Source organism: Harmonia axyridis, chromosome 1 (genome assembly GCF_914767665.1).
Source record: "Harmonia axyridis chromosome 1, icHarAxyr1.1, whole genome shotgun sequence".
NCBI lineage: Eukaryota > Metazoa > Arthropoda > Insecta > Coleoptera > Coccinellidae > Harmonia > Harmonia axyridis.
In genome coordinates this window covers 66,430,187-66,449,035 of record NC_059501.1, presented here as the reverse complement: position 1 = coordinate 66,449,035, position 18,849 = coordinate 66,430,187, and the positions used below count along the sequence as shown (strand labels likewise).

At 31.4% G+C, this 18,849-nt stretch overlaps 2 protein-coding genes across 3 annotated transcripts; both read right to left on the bottom strand.

The window, feature by feature from the left end:
* Nucleotides 1–657: 657 nt before the first annotated feature.
* LOC123670969 (exportin-7) lies at nucleotides 658–15,618 on the bottom strand. 2 transcript variants are annotated; one of them, XM_045604577.1, is made up of 13 exons: nucleotides 15,451–15,618; nucleotides 14,630–15,037; nucleotides 13,633–14,325; nucleotides 10,406–10,769; nucleotides 7,598–7,913; nucleotides 4,748–5,040; nucleotides 4,473–4,644; nucleotides 3,969–4,159; nucleotides 3,420–3,631; nucleotides 3,193–3,355; nucleotides 1,663–1,740; nucleotides 1,288–1,606; nucleotides 658–1,007 (listed from the first exon to the last, which is right to left on the bottom strand). In XM_045604577.1, the coding sequence occupies exons 1-13, from the start codon at nucleotides 15,463–15,465 to the stop codon at nucleotides 911–913; spliced, it is 3,321 nt and encodes a 1,106-aa protein (XP_045460533.1). In that variant the 5' UTR covers nucleotides 15,466–15,618; the 3' UTR covers nucleotides 658–910. The 2 variants fall into 2 exon arrangements, with proteins under 2 accessions (XP_045460533.1, XP_045460534.1); XM_045604578.1 differs by having other exon boundaries at nucleotides 3,217–3,355; nucleotides 15,451–15,617.
* A 2,113-nt stretch (nucleotides 15,619–17,731) lies between these two features.
* Nucleotides 17,732–18,503, bottom strand: LOC123670967. The gene is made up of 2 exons (XM_045604575.1): nucleotides 18,297–18,503; nucleotides 17,732–18,221 (listed from the first exon to the last, which is right to left on the bottom strand). The coding sequence occupies exons 1-2, from the start codon at nucleotides 18,418–18,420 to the stop codon at nucleotides 17,734–17,736; spliced, it is 612 nt and encodes a 203-aa protein (XP_045460531.1). The 5' UTR covers nucleotides 18,421–18,503; the 3' UTR covers nucleotides 17,732–17,733.
* Between the last annotated feature and the right edge of the window lie 346 nt (nucleotides 18,504–18,849).

The following is an 18,849-nucleotide window of genomic DNA, read 5'->3' as shown; positions in this document are numbered from 1 at the left end:
TATATTACTCTATTCTTCACCTCTATAACTTGAATTTTCACTTGGTTTACTTCTATATCTCATACCCTCTGTAAGTAAAATTTAATCAAGAATGACCTGTATATGTCGAAATATACGTAACTCGACGAAAATCTAGGTCCCGTGGTCTTTCAAGTTAACGGGAGTCCACTGTAGTAATTTTTTGCGAAACATATTCATTCTATGGGAACATCAATGTATTGATGATTTGTTGAATTATGTATTAAAAAATATTAAATTAGTAAACACTGTAACTAATGCGCCTTCATATTGTATGATATCTTTGTTTATATGTATACTTTTACCGAGTTTTATAATTTAATATTTGTATAGACTCATTTGAATTTTTTAACAACTTTAATCCTACTCGATCTTTCTAGTGTTTTTGAGAATCGGATTAATAAAACAAGGGCCTCAGTATCTTTCAAGAGGAAATATTCACTTATAACAAGCAAGGCAGAAAAACTACATACCACCAGATATCTTAGATGAATTTTTTCACATCAAAGAAATTATACACCTAGCAGATGTTATCAACAATTAATACGTTATCTAGAAAGTGAGATGACCAACCAGGACGACAAGAAGTCTAGCCTGGGAAAGCTGAAATATAATAAAGAAATAAATAATACTATTATATATACTCAAAATCTTTATTGTTGATTCCATCATAGAATTTTCATCAAATTTTTACATTCTGATGTAAATATAAATATAAAACGCTCCAAACATCCAACAATCAATTGTTTATCCACACATCCAAACATCACAACACAATGAGAATTATTTTCAAATAAAATGCAACAAAACCTGCATAACAGAATAATTCAGTTATTCTCACTACACTTGTACTTTCTTAATCCCAAAGTCCTCTTTCCAAAATGGCGTTTCACTATGAAGTCATCATGTCTATAACGGAAGTACTAATATTTGGACCTTTAAGCGAGTCATTGATATCTCTCCTAAACATCGACAAATTTTGCGTGAATCTGCAACAAAATCGTGAAAACCAATCAAAATTGCGGTACATAATGTTTGAAAAATGGGCTGATCAGATCTGCAAACTTAAAATGTTGGCAAATAACACTCCTCTCATATTACATGAACCCTATCTAACTTTTTTTTTAGTTTGCAGCATTCACATCTCAATTTTTTTTTATTTTGATGAATAGGAAAATTTAGAGTTGAGTTATATCACCAGGAACAATGATCTTTAAGAGTATCATACGTATTTGCATCAAAAATAGATATAAATTACTAAATACTCACTTATCCCTATTCTTAGTTAATAAATTTCTTTCTATACCATCCATGAGATTTTCAAACCATTGAGCCATTGCAGATTGCTTGTCTGGAGGTTGGCTTCGGAGAATGTTCTCCCTCATTTGATTGAAATAATCTTCGTTCAGTAAAATTAGACCTAAAAGTGGCCTTGACATTGACCATTGGTTCCTACAGTCCTCAAACATTATCACATTCAAAACAGTACTCAAAATTTGTTGAAGTATTTCAGGATGCATCTCCAAAACTTTTAAAAACATATCACTGTTTGGAGTCATTCCTATCCTAGCCTTCTTATTTGGATAAGCTAAAAAATAATTTATATAAATAATTTCAGACTTCCTATTAAATAAGTAACCTCACCCTTTTGAGTTAACTGTTTAAATAAGTATGTAACTATATGATCTAAAATAGCACAGCATCCTGTACACACCAACGTATCTGCAACATTTATCTCATAAAATCATGAAAATACCAATGATGAGTTTACAAGAAAAAGTATAACAAAGAAACTACAGGACTTTCACACTTTTTATGAATGAATAAAATGAAATAGTGCACTGTATCGCCAAAAATGAATTGAGATTTTAGACTAATGACATTTATAAAAATGTACACAATGCAACAACAACACATTCATATTATAGAAATGATTTATTGAAAATTATAATATGAGAAATGTACTCAATTATTTGCATAATCCTCCATCTACACCATTGATTGAATTAAAACATTTTCAGTAGTGAATAATGACTATCATTACGTTTCTGGAAGATCATTTGAAATGTATATATATACATATATATAGAGTGGAGAATTGATTTTATTTGACTTGAATTCAATTTTAAACCAGAAAAAAATTAAAAATTGAGTTTTATCTATTTATGAAATACATTTTCCATATAGTTTAGAATAAAAACAAATGCCATTCAGTTGTTCTTTATATCAAAATATTATAAGAAAGTGATACTTTAAGAGTACATAGATTTCATGAAACTATTTTTCATGCGATAAAGTTAGTAAGATGAAGAAAATTAGATTAGTTTATCAGGCAGGCACAGTCAGAGACATATATAAACTTGAATTCAAATTTGCTTTATCACGTTGAAGCAACTTTGTGTGTTTCATTTTACACATTTTCTACGACATTAGAAATTTGATTGTTGTTTATATTGCATACCACTACATGAACAAAAGATATAACACATGAAAAATGAGAATAAATACAAAAGCATAGCTATGATGATTTTATTTTTATTGTAGAAATGAATGTGTGATGAATTTACGAAATATATATTAATATTCAAGTGAAAGCTAATAGAAACTTCAATCAGGTTTGTTCAGGTAGCAGTCCAGACCAATTTGAAATCCTACAATGCATCGTAACTGGAATATTGATTATGAGTAGTTTAATTTATTTTTTAGCTAAATATAAATTATTATGCTTTTTCGAATCACTAGTAATAATTTCTACATGTAATTCACCCTAAGTAAAACTTTGTAGTTTAACAGAAGAAAAAAACATCTTCACTCTACCATTTGTATGTAACCTTCGAATTTTGAGCTGGGGATGGTGTAAAACGATAAGGTTCGACTCACAGATGAAGAATTCGTCCTCAAATACGCTTATGTCCGTTCGTAAAAACATAACTCTTTAACAAGAAAACAAACTTGAAATCTTCGCTATAGGTTTGGACTTCGAATACCATGGTTGAGTTAGTTAATGAGTAAATTTAGCACAGGGGTTCCGTGAATATATGATAATTTAAAATTTCTGATAATTTGAAAACTTCTGTTCTTCACTGATTTTTTTTTTAAATTAATCTCTTGTATGTTGGGTAAAATATATCTATAGGTGCTTCGATGTTATGTATGTCCCTGAACAGTACCGACCTGTATAATAATTCAGTGTCCCACCTAAGGCAGTAAGGCCTTCTGATATAGAAGAAAGGATATATAAAAAGACTTGCGGTTCCAAGGTTGCCAAAAAACTCATGTGGTCCTGTGCTAGGAATTCTAGAAGTACATAGTAAGTCTGGGATAATTTGGGATAATCCTAAAACATATGTTAATTACGTCTATAGTATACAGTAAATAACATAATATTCAATTGCACTTACCAATAAATCCGATTGTGGAATAGATAATAATAATTTGACAAACATATTCAAAGCATTGTCTAAAGCTTCATCTCCATAAAGCCTAAATACTCCAAAATTGACGTAATTCCCACAAAGTGCTGCTTTCAATATATAAAAACAAATTGAAATACCTTTCAACTTTAGGGGATATATTTGATCCTTTGGTACTTCTGTTGTTAATATTCTACTACCTGGAATGCAATCAAATAGCAATTTGTGTGCAAAAATTATAGGGAGATCTTTCTCTTCAATTTAGCGTTTCAAAATTAACTTTTGAAAATTCCATTTATACTAGATGCATTAGGTTTAAACCTTGAAATTATCTAATTAAATAATCTCATTGTGTTTCACAAAACATTGATCAATCGATCAACTCATTGATTTTCATTTGAATTCTACAGTTTATCCAAAAATCGCTTAAATTTGATTATTATTATGATACAATAAAAGTTTTGTAAAATCCAGCATCAGCAAAGAGAATAAAATCTAAATACATACGAAATGTAATATAGTTTGGAGAATACTCACCGTAACTACATATCACTTTACTTGCTTCTCTAAATAATAAAATCCCATTGGGCGAAGAAACATCAAATTGTAGTCTTTGAGATTTGTTCTGAACCAATTCGGCAAACAATTTCAAGATTGGAGTTGTTACTTGAGGATCATGATACCAAATTTCAATTGCTCTCAGTAAAATAGGCGTATAGCTTGGATATCTTTAACACTGTTAAGGAATTAAATTATTGAGAAAAATAAGCCCTAGTTGTATTGCGAATGACGTCACCTAACCTATTTAAATGTTTTTTTGGATTAAGTCAATTTAGAACATTAAATTATTCAAAAAACACTTGTTCGAATATCTATTAGAATAAGAACCTTATTCCATATCAGACTTTGAATCTTTATAATTTATTTTCAATTCATGAAAATTGGCACCGTTTCATTTCATGTAGCTTCAGTGTGTTTTTTTCTATTGATGAAGTGTAATGAAATAATGATGCTTATTATCATCAATCAATGAAAGGATACATCCAGTCGAACAACATCATATAAGACGTTTTAGTGTTGAAGGAGTAAGCTAAACCCCTCAAGTCCCTTGCTAATCCAATAAGTGCTTTTTTAGCTCCGTCAAATAATGATGAAGAGTCAAATGGTGGCGTCTCTGCTGGTGGTAACATTGAGCCAATATTTTCAAACGAAGCTGTTGATACAAAAAGCAATTTGAAATTTTCTACTGACTCGAATATACCTATTGATATCTTCAACATTGATCAGTAAATTCTTTCGACATATTTTCAACTCACCTGTTAATGGAATCATGAAAGTATGAAATTTATCTTCATCTTCTCCTAAATCCACCAGCAATAACCGTCCAAGTGAAGTGTAGAACATTGATCGACACCTCATTTCAGTAATGGCCACATTGTTACCCAAAAATGGAAAATGTTCGCTTGTATGACTGTTGAGCATGAATTGAACTTCGTCCAATTTTACAAGTTTTCTTACACAACTGAATCCTATTGATAAATCATTGAAAAGCTGAAGTGTTTTACTGATGATTTGCTCACTTCGGCCCCAATACTTTAGGTTGGTTATTCTAAAAAAAATCGAATAAATTGTTTTGCTGCATTAATGCCTTTGGCTTATATCACTGGAAGATAGAAACAAGTTATCTTTATCTATCTGGTTCTCACCAGTGCCCTAGCGGGGGCCCTGTATCAAAAGGTGTTCGAGTGCTCAAATTTGATTAAAATAACAATACTTATATATTATATATCTTTCCAAGGCCTTCGATGCCTTGATACACAAATATCTACTAATAAAATTAGAAATGTATGGAATAAGAGGAATAGAGAAAAAATGGTTCGAATCCTACCTAGCAAATCGTGAACAGCGAGTAATTATTAATGGAAATGGTAAAAAAACTATATCTGAAGGGACACTCTTACAACTTGGAGTGCCACAGGGCAGCATTTTGGGACCTATAAGGTTCATCATCTTTATCAATGACCTACCAGACAACATAAAACTGAATCATCATACATTTATGATCAACTATGCAGATGATATAAATCTCACACTGAAAGCAGATACCTTCCCTGAAATCGCGAACCTAGTACGAACAACTTTGCAAGAGGCAACAAAATGGTTTGAAATTAATAAGTTGTGCATTAACGTAGAGAAAACATACGCTATTCTACTAAAACCCTCACATTCAGGATTTGAAACTCCGTCTCACATCCATCTAAATTCTAAATGATGGCAAAATGTCCCTACAGACCTCGGGCTGCTTTTTGGGACACACAATTGATGAAAACCTAAACTGGAGTGAACATATATCAAAGCTGTCCATCAAACTGGGATCGATATGCTATTCTTTAGGTATCCTGAAAAATTACCTAGACAGTGCATCAATGAAAATTATTTATCAAGCAACTTTTGAATCCAAGCTAAGATATGGCGTCATGTTTTATGGAGGAGCAAGTAATATGGAACAAGTATTTAAGATGCAAAAGCGAGCAATTCGCACGATTATGAGAATGACGAATAGAGAGACATGCAGAGGAGTATTCCTGAAAAATGGATTACTTACGGCAACTGCCATACACATCCAGGAGTGTTTGATATTCCTCTTCAAGAATAAGAACAACTTTGAAACCAAAACCCCCACCACATATAACACAAGAACAGTAGAATTAAAATTTCCAAAACATCGGCTCACACTAACAGAGGGAGGTCCTGAGTATAGATGTATAAAGTACATACTATAATAAGATGGCAAACTTCATAAAAGATTCATCAAACCTTAAGTTATTCAAAAGGCAAATCTACAAACTATTGCTGCAAATTGAACCATACACAATAGAAGAATTTTTGAATTATGATATCAAAAATAGAAATAAATATAATTAATGGGAGTTGAACCCAGTGACACTATTTCAATTCAGGTGGATAATGTGACATTGTAACATTGTATCTTCTTTATTTGAAATAAACTTTGTTTATTATTATTATTATTATAACTGAAAATTCTTATTTATACTTTATGTTACTAGGAGTTCAATAATACAAACAATTCAAATCAAAGATACACTTTTGTAGCCTTTATTAGGGCAAACAATTTTTATCAGTTTTAATTTCGATAAACTTCTTTCAGTGGTTGTAGTTGCAACTGTTCAGCAAGAGAACTGTCTGTCATCTCTCTCAAGATTATCTGTTGTGCACAAGTGAGGTCCATACTCGAATATAACTCTGTCATTTTGTCACCACTCTATAAAGTTGCTATTGAACTCTTAGAGAGTACCCAAAATAAATTCTTGAGATACTGTAGCTACAACTTGAGAATGAATAGAGATGAATATTTTTACCCACAAATATTAAAAACTTTGATTTTAAACATTTGAACACATAGAAGATTAGAAATCCGTCTGATATTCCTCCATAAAATTATCAATCCCTGTATCGATTGTCCTCAAATTGTTGAACTTATTTTGCTCTCAGTAAATGTAAGAAAAAAATAGAAATAGTGACATTTTCAAGATTCCTTTCTGCAGAACAAATTATGGTCAAAATGAGGCTCTTAATAAAACAATGAGATCAGCAAACAGTCACAGCAACAAACTTGAACTGTTCGATTCATCATTGGCTTCCTTTAGAAAAGCTGTTAGAAAGTTGTAATTATTATTTGTTTTTTCTCTCCTCTTATTTGTATTAATCCTATAATTACATTAATGTGTACACATGTATTTTTACTTTGTATCTTGCTATGTGATTGTAAATTGGCTTGCCGTTTAAATAAATAAGTTGCTTGATGCAATGAATTTTCTGAGTTTCAGGCATGTATAACTAAGCTGAATTATCAATTAGATGTAATGTGATTATCGATGGATATTTTGAAGCGAAATTTTATGGTTAGATAGTATTCTACACGATCTTCAAAATTATTATTATTTTTAGTTATTGCAACATCCCTCATCCCTATTCAAGTGGAAGTTACGAGGATGAAAAAAGTGGAAAAGTTTTTCCCCCGCAAATCAGAAATTGACGGGTCATAGAGATTTTCCACATTTTCATTTTAAAGTCGGAAAATCAAGATGTTAAGTTTTTATTGGACCACCCTGTATATAATTGAAATTTCAAAATTTCATACTCACATTTTCCTTATGAAAACACTGAGCACTGTTGATTCATCATTGAGGCCCAATACTTCTGAAAGTCTCCTATAGACCTTTGAATTCTTTTGCACTTGATCACCTACATATATTTTACGAAATTGTTCGAAAAAACTTAGCATTGCCAGTTCTATTTTTTCACAACCACCTTGAGCCAACCGTGCATCAGTTAGATTCATAAGCTGTAAAACTCTACAAACTAACTCTCCATCCATATTATCGTGTTCTTCATTACTATTGAAAGATACTCGGCCCCCAATGGCAGAACCAATTATGTACACTAACCACGTGAGTCGACCTGAAATCGAATAAAATTAAATAAATTTGTTATAAGATTTAACACTGGATTTAAACGTCAAATACTAAAGATCAGGTAAAATAAGAATATTTTTTTCTCTAACCATTTGTCCTATTTTGTTTTCAAGATACAGGCTGTCAGAGTTTAGCAGTTTTTTATTAATTATCCAAAAACTGATTTTGATGGAACTTGGCATGTTTATTTGTGATAATATGGAGCTCAAAAAAAAATGGAATCAACAAAATAAAAAAATTCGTCGGCGTTGTATTATATTACTTATTCTCAATATCCTAAACTAAAAGAATGTGCAATGTGAATGCCGCGCAACTTTTGAATATAAAAAAGGGTATTTCAAATATTGTGTCGAAAATTCGATCGCAAATTTTGTTTTTCAAATTAGAACCCTATTTGTCAACGATTCTTTTGAATTCTGCAAGGAAAAATAATGATAGTATACTAATGTGGTCAAGCTCCTAAATTCAATAATTTCCAAGTTATTTGAGATTTTATTGTACATTGTAAGTAAGTATTGAATATTATCTCAGACTAATAAACATACAAGATAGAGGGAGCATATGTCATTTTCAGTAAGCAAATGTTGTCACTAACATGAATTATCAAATTTGACAAGAAGCGCGCGGAAATGAAAACATATCAGTGATACGATATTTCACTCAATTCGCAAGTTTCTCCACAAAGAACGCACTTCTTATGTCCCATAGTGAATCAACGTTTCATATTAACTCAAAACATATTGAAATAAATACCTCAATATATCAGAAATTCAGAAAACAAACTTCAAGCGCGCCAAAAGACGTGAAACAACCTATGACACTAGGAGAGCAAAAGTTGCCAAACCTTGGATTTAAGCAAGTAGATACAGAAAATAATGAATATTCTGCTATTATAAATTCAACAATTAGGAAAAATATTGGATTCCAAATATTCAAATTTGCATATTTAATCGGGAATCCCTCAAATGAATATATTTCATTCAATATAATATACATTCATAATGATATAGTAAAATTGTGGATTTGAAAATATATCACAATCCGAAAACGTAATCTAACCATGTTGGGAACATGTACCGGGTTTTTCACCATAATTTGACCCCCTCTTTAACTTTGTTACTAAAAGAGGTACAAAAAAATGTTTTCCACTAAAGTTTCACGAAATCGACTAATGTTTTTTAAAATGATTTCACAAAACGAAATATATACAGAGTGGGCCACATATTGATAGCAACTTCATTTTTTCAAATGGAAAACCCTGTATATTTTTCTATATTTGAATAGCTCTTTTTCCCCTGATTTCAAATATATAACATATGTTTGGCTTATCTCTCTTATTCTGAGTACCACAGTGTTTCAAATTTTAAGAACCACCTAGCATGCTCAGTAATCAGTTTTCAAGTGGTAGGCGGCGATAACTCAAAATGCTCTTTTTTGAGTTATCTCGTTGGCAACGATATGACATATAGTCAAATTGCCAACGAGATAACTCAAAAAAGATCATTCTGAGTTATCGCAGCCTACCACTTGAAAACTGCCAGCTTGCATGCCAGGTGGTTCTTAAAATTTGAAACTCTGTGGTACTCAGAATAAGAGAGATAAGCCAAACATATGTTATATATTTGAAATCAGGGGAAAAAGAGCTATTCAAATATATAAAAATTTACAAGGTTTTCCATTTGAAAAAATGAAGTTGCTATCAATATGTGGCCCACTGTATATATTTCGTTTTGTGAAATCATTTTAAAAAACACTAGTCGATTTCGTGAAACTTTTGTAGAAAACATTTTTTTGTACCTGTTTTAGTAACAAAGTTAAAGGGGGGGTCAAATTATGGTGAAAAACCCGGTACAAATTGCGTATACTTCCTCTATCTATGTTTATTACTCTATGAATATTATCATAATTCTCAGTCAAACAATTCAAGTTCTCCAGAAACTTCAAATGGTCACTGAAACTTAGGACACCCTTTATATTCTAAAGAAAATAAGCACATCCTTAAATGATGAATTGTATAGGTTGTAATCAATAACAATTAATTATATTTATTTTTGAATCTTTATCAACAGTTGTTAGAAGTATGATTTATTCAAAAATGAATTATAAATTGCACCTCAAAAATAAGATATTTTGTTTAACAAATCTTTTTAAGGATTCTGCGGTATCTACTTGTTTTCAAGTAACCCTATGACTCTACTGAACATAAACATGGAACAATCCTAAAATTGAAAAAGCATCAGTTTTGTTTTAGAAATGCTAAACAAATTTTCAGAATGTCCTTTTTTAACATTGTATAAAAGGATCTCTGAAAAATATTTTTGCAGTATAGTCCTATATTAAGTTTTGGATTTTCTTCATACAATTCTCTGTTCTCTGTTGCGTGAATAATACAATTCAATTTGAATCTATTTGAAATTATATACAAAAATTCTGGTTTCCCCGTCAGAAAACTTGTGATCTTCAACAAAACCAACTCACCCTCTTGAATCGTTATTTCTATTTGTTGCTGGGGTTCTCCTAAAGAATCTTGATAAGCCCTAGCCGCCTGATCAAATAGCTGCACTAAAAGTGTGCAAGTTTTCTGGTATTCGCACCTTCCTATAACTGAGATTTGTTCAAGCTGTTGCTGTACCATTCCCAGTTCATCAAGTGGATCTTCTAGGTTTTCGCGGACAACAACCGCTACTGATTCCAATCTAGATGTAATGTAAGCATTAGTTACTTCAGGAGTGTAAGTTTCCAGAAGATGTGGCTCTGTAGCTTTCACATATGGCACGGAAGCGACCATTCTCTGCCATAAACTTAATAAATAATGGACACTGTTCGGAGCAAATTGCCACATCTGAAATAAAAAACAATGATAATGCATTAAGTTTTGAATGAATTTTAATATTTTTATTGTCTTGAAATCAAAAGGAACTAAGAAACACATAGTATAAATAAAGAATTTCAAAAAAAGAAAGTTATCCAACATTTCTGTACACTATACACAAGTTTTTACTGTTGTGTTTGCATTCTATTCTAGAAAATTTCTCCATTTTTAATATTCATCTCAACAAAATTACACAGCATATCTGAATATGATAAGAAGAGTATGATTTTGAAAAACAAACAATAAATAAAAATTGAATGATGGAATTGTATACAAGAAATAACTTATAAATAACAATAAATTTTACTGATTTTAATGATTTCTATTCCTTCTTGGAATTGTAAGATCTGTAACTTGTAATTGGATACAAGCTACTGTTTTTTAAAGATTTAATTGAATAAAAGTCTAAAGGTTCCTTTAGATATACTGGCGGATATATTATATTTGTTATAATATTCAACTTTTTGCACCAGAATTTCCATTGATTTTTTCTTTATTTAAGTATCGTACATTTGGCAAGTTTACTGATTGAAAGTATCTAATTTTCAGAAAAAAACTAATTCGCGGTAATACATACTTTCGTATACCGTACCATGATACAATAGTTTGTAAACAAAAATCCTTAAAAATTCCATCCAAAATTTTGTATAGATTAATATAATTTTTGAGAATAATTGCTTAGCCAAGTTTCTGACGACAGTTTACTTCTTATCCAAGTTTTATTAGAGCGAAATTTATCCACCAGAAGTTGTGGGATTCCCCAGTTTAAGGGAAAAACAACTTGTATGTGTTTTATTTCAATCTGTACACGAGATTCATAACGTTCAAATATAGTAATAAAAACTTGTTTTTATGATTATCAGTTAAGAAGATTAATTTGTGGAAAAAATGAGGGAAAGAAAAAGAGATTATCCCAGTGGGGCAATGAAACAGAAAAAGGAGGAAGTTATACAGAAATTCCCCGAAATTTCTTCTTCTTTTTTCAGCTTCTGGGAGTGATTCAAATAATGATGGTACTGTACTGTACTGAGAACTATTTCTATAAAAATCGAAAAAAAAAATGATTATTATTCAAAATTTGATCTACGATGCTAGATGAAAATCAGAGGCGGGTCTTAAAGAGGATAAATAAATTTAAATTTTCACATGAATTACATTCAATAAAACGAAATTTCAATCAATACACCGTAATTTTTTATGTTTATAGTAAATAAACATTATATTATAATATGAATTGAAATTACATATTATTGAGTATATTGACATAAGTCAACATTTTTTTTCAACTTATTCATATTCATAATTTAGTTCATGTTTTGAATAATTCTCAAAAAAATTTTTTCTGTAATAAGAAATTTATTGTAAATTCAAGGTATTCTGGAATCGGAATCCGTTCATTTCAACTTGATGTCTTCTGTATGTTTCAAGAGATTGAAATTAAGATGCATAGAATCCATGCATTTCAATTGAAATCCCCAATGCAATAATTTTTCTGTTTATCAAATAATTTGACAACTTCTGGTATAAATGAGTAGATTGATTAAACTACTCAGGTGAAAGTGTTTGCGAGATTAATATGGCATCGCTTTTCCTAAAATTTAACCTAATCTAATGAAGTTGAAGCGCGTGCGTCATATTTGGGTAAAAGAAGTGGAGTATGGAGGGTAGAGATACGGCGAATAATCTATAATGGTAGAAGAGTTGAGAAATTATAGGAGGCGCTAGTGTAGCTAGAGGGTAACCAAACCAAGAAGGCTAACCTCTAGTGTAACTAGAGGGTAACCAATCCAAGAAGGCGAACCTCTAGTATAACTAGAGGGTTACCAATACAAGAAGGCGAACATACTTTCATCTCTGTTTACTTCTTGCTTTATTATTATTTGAACTGGGGTCATTGTGGCTCGGTAAGCCTTCCGGGAACTGCGACCATGTGGATTACTTCTTGCTTTATCTTTACTATATTTCCTATGAAATTCACCCTCTAGCTATACTAGCGCCCCCAATTTGGGTCAGTTCTCAAGAACATATCATAATTAAATGGTATTGAGAACTGGTATACAATACTCTCCACAACTAGTTTTGGGGCCCATCGCCTATAGTAACCTATCAACTTTTCTGTTTATTCAAGGCAGTATGATTGCTACTCATTATTGTGTTGCTTGTCGAACAGAAGATAAGAGATAGGCGTTAACGTTCTGACGTGACCACCTTATTTACCAGATTTAAATGTAATCAAACATATGAGGGATAAAATGGATAGTAAACTGAAATTATTTTACCCCTTGAGTTTTACCATAATTTTCGATTATTTCAGTATTTACTTGATGGAAATTCATTTCATGATGAAAATATAGAGGGTGTTTCATAACCTGTACATGCTTTCAGTGTGACAATTCAGATAGTCTGATTCAATGTTGAAAACATCTCCTAAGTCGCTCAATTTTGAGATACAGGGTGTTTTATGCATTATATCAACTTTCAACTGATATCTCATAAGTGAATAGACTTAGGGACAAGTTTCAACACTTATGCAGACTTTCAAATTGTCCTGCATTTGCAATAAATGCATGTAAAGTTATGAAAGAAACATAATAATATATAATTAATAAAAATTTTTACTATTTACCATCATATTTCACCAAACTGGTTTCATAAACTCTCCTAATGAAGTCATAACATTGGTGAAACAATTGTTGTGAAAGTTTATAATAAACATTAAAATTTAAACTAGTTATATATTATATGAAGTTTCACCAAAATTAAAATAAAAATGTTGAAATCTGGGAATTTTATTATAAAAAAAAACAGAAATCATTAAATTCAATATAATTACCTGCAAACTTTCAACTGTAAATTTAGCTATCAGTTGGATAGCTTCAGGATAATTCTCTACCATGACAAGTTCTCCGAGTTGGTAGTTTGACTTGAGTCTTGCCAGTAACCGGCAGAACTCATGGTAGTTTGGTGGATCACTCAAACCTTGAGGATTCTGTAAGATGTGCTTGACTCCATTAACAAGGTGAGTAAGAAATTTTGCCCTTTCTGTATTACTGAAGAGAGATCGCCTTACTGAAGCGATCTGTACCAAACATGAAAGAGCTAATGATGACAAAGTAGTAGGAAGTGAGTGGTACAAGTCAAAAAATAATTTAAGAGTTTCAAAATCTAAAAATGCTGGTCTCCAACTTGTTGGAATTTGGACAGTGCACAAGTCATCAGCAGACTCATCAGTAGAAGTACCAATAAAATCAAAGGTTAAACAATTTTGTGCCAATCTCAGCAGTTGTGTCATTAGCCCATGTTGGCTCTCATCATTGAAATTAAGATTTTTACAATTTTCTCTTGCGTTACCGAGTAGAGTGCATGAAAGACGAAAAATTTCAAAAAGTTGTGTATCCCTGAATGAAGATGCTATTTTTCTATGTTTGGTAACTGATCTATTAGCTTCAAATTCTGATATTTGATTCATTTCACATGTTAGTTGGGACAGCAACTGAACACCTATCATACAATGTTCTACAGAGCCCTAGAAAAAAAACAAAATTATATAAAATCAATTAGGTACCCAAAAATTATAATAGTTATTGTTAGAGAAACATAATCTGAGTACTGACTATTAAAAAAAAAATTTTATAGTAATAATTCTGTTAGGCAAAGTTTTCCTGATCATTATTAATTTTATGCCAAATCTTTTGAAATCAATATGAAGGAGATATTTAATATTGGGAACAATATTTGTTTAGTGTCACAGGAATAGAGTAAAATATTATGATGACTTTATGCATTGAGCATCCAAATAATGCTTTATCTAAATTTCAAGAAAATCTCACCTGTAAAAATTTAGTGATATCATTCACTACATTTCTGAATATAAATTCATCTTTATGGCTATCAAACCATCCCAATTTTGTTATTCTGGCAAATAGAGTGACCAGAGCTTGTACAACAAAACTAGTTAACTTAGGTCTAGTAGCAAGATAATTAAGGACATAGTTTCTTATATCCACCCTCTGCTGTAAACTCAACACTTGAGAACTCCTTGAAACTAATTTTGTCAAAGTTGTTGAAGCCAATAGTTGGGCATAACTAGAATCCCCTCTATCCAAAAGTATCTGACATCTTCCTAAAGTATTGGGACCGTCTTGAAAAACTAGAAGAGCTTTCTCTGCATCTGATCTTATTGTAGAATCCTGGGATTCATAAAGTTGTTTACAAAGTAATTCTAGTTGTCGGATTTCCTGAAAAACATTGATGGAATTGATCCTCCGAAATGATTTTAATGATAAAATTCAGTCAAAACTCAACAAAAAGAGCATTCAAATAACAATTTATGCTTGACAAAATAGGAGAAAATTTGTAAACTCGAATTAAATCTTGGTTTTATGTTCGTCCACCAGTTATGAAGAGATTAATAGGAAGAAAACAAAATTTTTTTGCATATCTTCGCATATTTTATTATTATTTATATAACCCTACAGTAAAGATGATATACATAATATATTTACTATTAATGAGAAAGTCAACTATTTCATTAGAAAATCAATATCATTTCCTTTGAAAATAAAGGAGATAACAATTTTGAATAGTCAAGTAGTAAATACTGATCTGAATCAAACCAAAAATTATTTCAAATACCGGTTTTACATAATACCTGTTCCTCTGCCATTTCTAAAATATATCATTTGTTTATTAGAAAATATCAGGATATATATCCTTCCCAATATACAACTACCAGAAGACCAGTAATTTTAATTCTAATCGAAAATGATAACTTGAGAAGCTATATCGCAGTATCGCATTAACAGCAGACTAAGATTCTATGAACATAACAGTCATAACACTATTTTTCTATGAATATTTGATATTTTGACACTAGATAGGTTATATCATTCTTCATTTTTTGAATTAGACCTCGCAGTATTATCCGAGGGTTGACAATTTTTAGGTTTCTATTTTGAAATATTTATTGAGAGATATTACAACAAAAACTTCAGTAAAAAAACGACATTATCCTATTTCATTTTAGATTTCAAAAACATATAAACAAAAATATTCATGGCTTTTCTGAGTTTGTGAAGATTATAAATCTAATAATGAATTCAAAAATTATTGATGTATAATGTATAGTAATGTTCCTTCAGCTTGATAGAAGGAATCTAAATGTGTCTTCAGACCCTTCGGTTCAGACGTTTTTAATTCTATAACTGCACTATATTAAGTTTATTTTTCTACTCTCCCTACAGAAAATGAAGTAAATATTACAACTCGCCAACTATGTAACTACCCATTTACGCCGCACTATGTTATGTAAAACTGGACCATTTACTACACCGTAAACAGAGAGCACGATCAACAACCAATACGGTAGCATCTGTAAAGTAAATCGCACGGCGATTAACCAATAAGATAAAACCTTCAGTAGCTGCCACGGAAACGTATAACAACAGCCCGCGTAGCCGATAACTTTTTGAAGTTTCGTACTTGTGCGGCCGTAGAAAACTATAGTACACAACTCGAGCTGTAAGACAATTACGCACTTCTAAAATAACGTCCTCGACGCTTCGCGGCTTGTTTGTAACTTGTTCTAGTCGTGAGTAATATGCTCCTTAGAACTCTTGTTATGTAATGTTACTATTTCGATTTTCAATTTTTGGGCATGAAATTCCACTTGTATTCATTTACGGTTGCAATAATCTTTTTCTAAATTCCGTTCAATTGCATCTGTTGAGATCTTCGTTTGAATTTTTCATATCTTTAATAATTTTATTGAAGATCAATTCAGTTCTCTTTCTGTCAGGATTGAGATTATTGATGCTATGATGCTTGCCGTTTTCAGTTTTGTCGCTTTGAATACTTTTCCTCTTGATTTTTTCTATGATATCTACGTCCATTTCATACTTGCTAAATTTTACCTATTCTTATTTCCATCTGCTGCTCCTTTCTTGCTTTCCTTGAACTCTTTTTTAGATTTCTTGAAGAAGGGTGGTTCACTTAGCCCTCTAAAAATATCCAACAGTTCATAATTACTTTCGAAAAAAAATTAGCAAAGGTGGTAATTCATTATATGATTTCGTTCAATAGTAAAACTTTATTCTGAATAACAACATTCAATATTAGACAGAGCAATATAAACGAAGTAAATCGCATGGTTTGCGCATAGGGCCACTGTTATTGGTCAAATGGTCATGAATCCTATCCCTGATTCGTCCCTAACAGTCTACCAACGCAGACTCACAACGGAATTTGGATATCTTTTCAAAATTCAAATCAGTTGAATTTAATCACTTACGATGGGTTTCATAAACCTTTGATTGACCGATCGACTCGTTGATTATTAGTTTGAATGTTTGAAATTTGTGGAAGTGTCGAAAATTAACTGAAATTGGGCACAGAAATGCTTTGATCGTGCCAGAAAATAGTTATTTATGATACAAGTGCAGAAGGCATTGATATTCTTCCACGAGTTCAAAATTCAAAAACGAGCCGCGAAGTGGCGAGTTTTTGAATGAACGAGTGGTAGAATGAGCCTTCTGTACGAGTATTATACATTATTTTCTCTAATTCATTGCATTCTTATTGAAATTAATGAAATATTTCCATGAATATCATTTAGTGATTTTTGCATTGAAAAATGTCGGTTGAGAGAACTGATTTCTTTGAGGCAAATTGATGAATTGACAGGTAAAGCAGTGGCGGAAAGTTCGGAGCACCAACATATAATAATAAAATATAACTATGAAAACTGTGCGTTTCTGATATATTCTCGCACGATTTTGTTCTACAAGATGTGGAAGAATGAACGGAATAACCACAGAATTAGAGAAATTAATAAACATTGTCTATGTTTATTACTCTATGGATCGAGCAAATCACCACGATAAAAGTTTTATGAAACTCATCATTACTCTATCATTCAAAAATAAAGTTCATTATTTCATTTTTTTGACACACATTTTATTTTACATATTTTATATGGACTACTCAGTATAGACTCTGAGGAGGAGTCTGTTGATGTGTCTGGCTTTTTGGTTATATGTCTTTGAGTTGATTTATTTGTTGATTTCTGTTTTCTTGGCCTCTTGCGTTTTCGAAATTTGTATTCATCGTGTTTTTTCAGCTTCCTCACGGTTTTGCCATCACTAGACTCGATAGCTGGGAACTTACGCAGCCAGAAAACACGGTCGTTCTTGTTTATTATATGGTTAGCGTAACCATACTTAAGAGCGGATCTAACCACGTGGTAAGCACTTTGTTCATCTCCAGACATCTTGTCTGGATTAAAATCGGTTTCCAATGATTCCCTTGAAGGTCTTGATGTGCTTTCGATACTGTGTCGACTTGATAAGTCGGACATATTAGCTGAACTGCCTGTGCATGTTTCTTTATCAGGTAGTCTCTCCTCTTCAGTAGGTTTGTCACATTCTGCTTCATTGGTTATTTGCCGTGAAGAAGGATAAAATAAACTCTTTAGTTTGGACAAATAATAATTGAAAGTACCTTGCTTGTCATTCTCTCTCAGGTTAGTCTTAGACAAACTGAAAGAAGTATTGGAATCAGTTTTGAAACGAACACGGCACTTCTTAAGTTTTGATTTGATATTTTCTTTTTCCCTGGACATCATTCAGAATTTTGAAATATCTCCAAAATAGAGATCATGATGTTACACTTTCAATGAAATCTCACAGAGTTTTGATTAGCCCATAGACCTATTAAATATTAATATTAATAGAACTATGTTTTAGCCACAATATTTCTGTGATACTTTAATAGATACACCGAAAAGATGATCTTATAAGTCAATAAGTCACACCAACTGACCAACTGCCAAGACACAATACAAATGTCACTAGGATGTGTAATCTGAATTTTTCATTGAATTTCGACCATATTCTACAAAACTTGACTGAAATAGAGAAAAATCATCTAATACACGTTGCAGAAGGCAATTCCAACACTCATGCGAAAACTAGCTATTTCGTTGCTCGTTTTCGAATTTCGCATTCTTGTTGGAATGAGAACCTATTCTGCAACTTGTTTTAGAATATATCAT

Bases quoted from the DNA above. Each gene is read 5' to 3' on its own strand.
- LOC123670969 (XM_045604577.1), bottom strand. The intron at 1,741-3,192 runs GTCGGTACTGTT...TAAATGTTGCAG, and splicing joins GACACTGAATTATTATACAG to ATACGTTGGTGTGTACAGGA. The intron at 1,008-1,287 runs GTGAGTATTTAG...ATTTTGTTGCAG, and splicing joins TTAACTAAGAATAGGGATAA to ATTCACGCAAAATTTGTCGA.
- LOC123670967 (XM_045604575.1), bottom strand. From the start codon at position 18,420: ATGATGTCCAGGGAAAAAGAAAATATCAAATCAAAACTTAAGAAGTGC. The intron at 18,222-18,296 runs GTACTTTCAATT...CCAATGAAGCAG, and splicing joins GAGAGAGAATGACAAGCAAG to AATGTGACAAACCTACTGAA.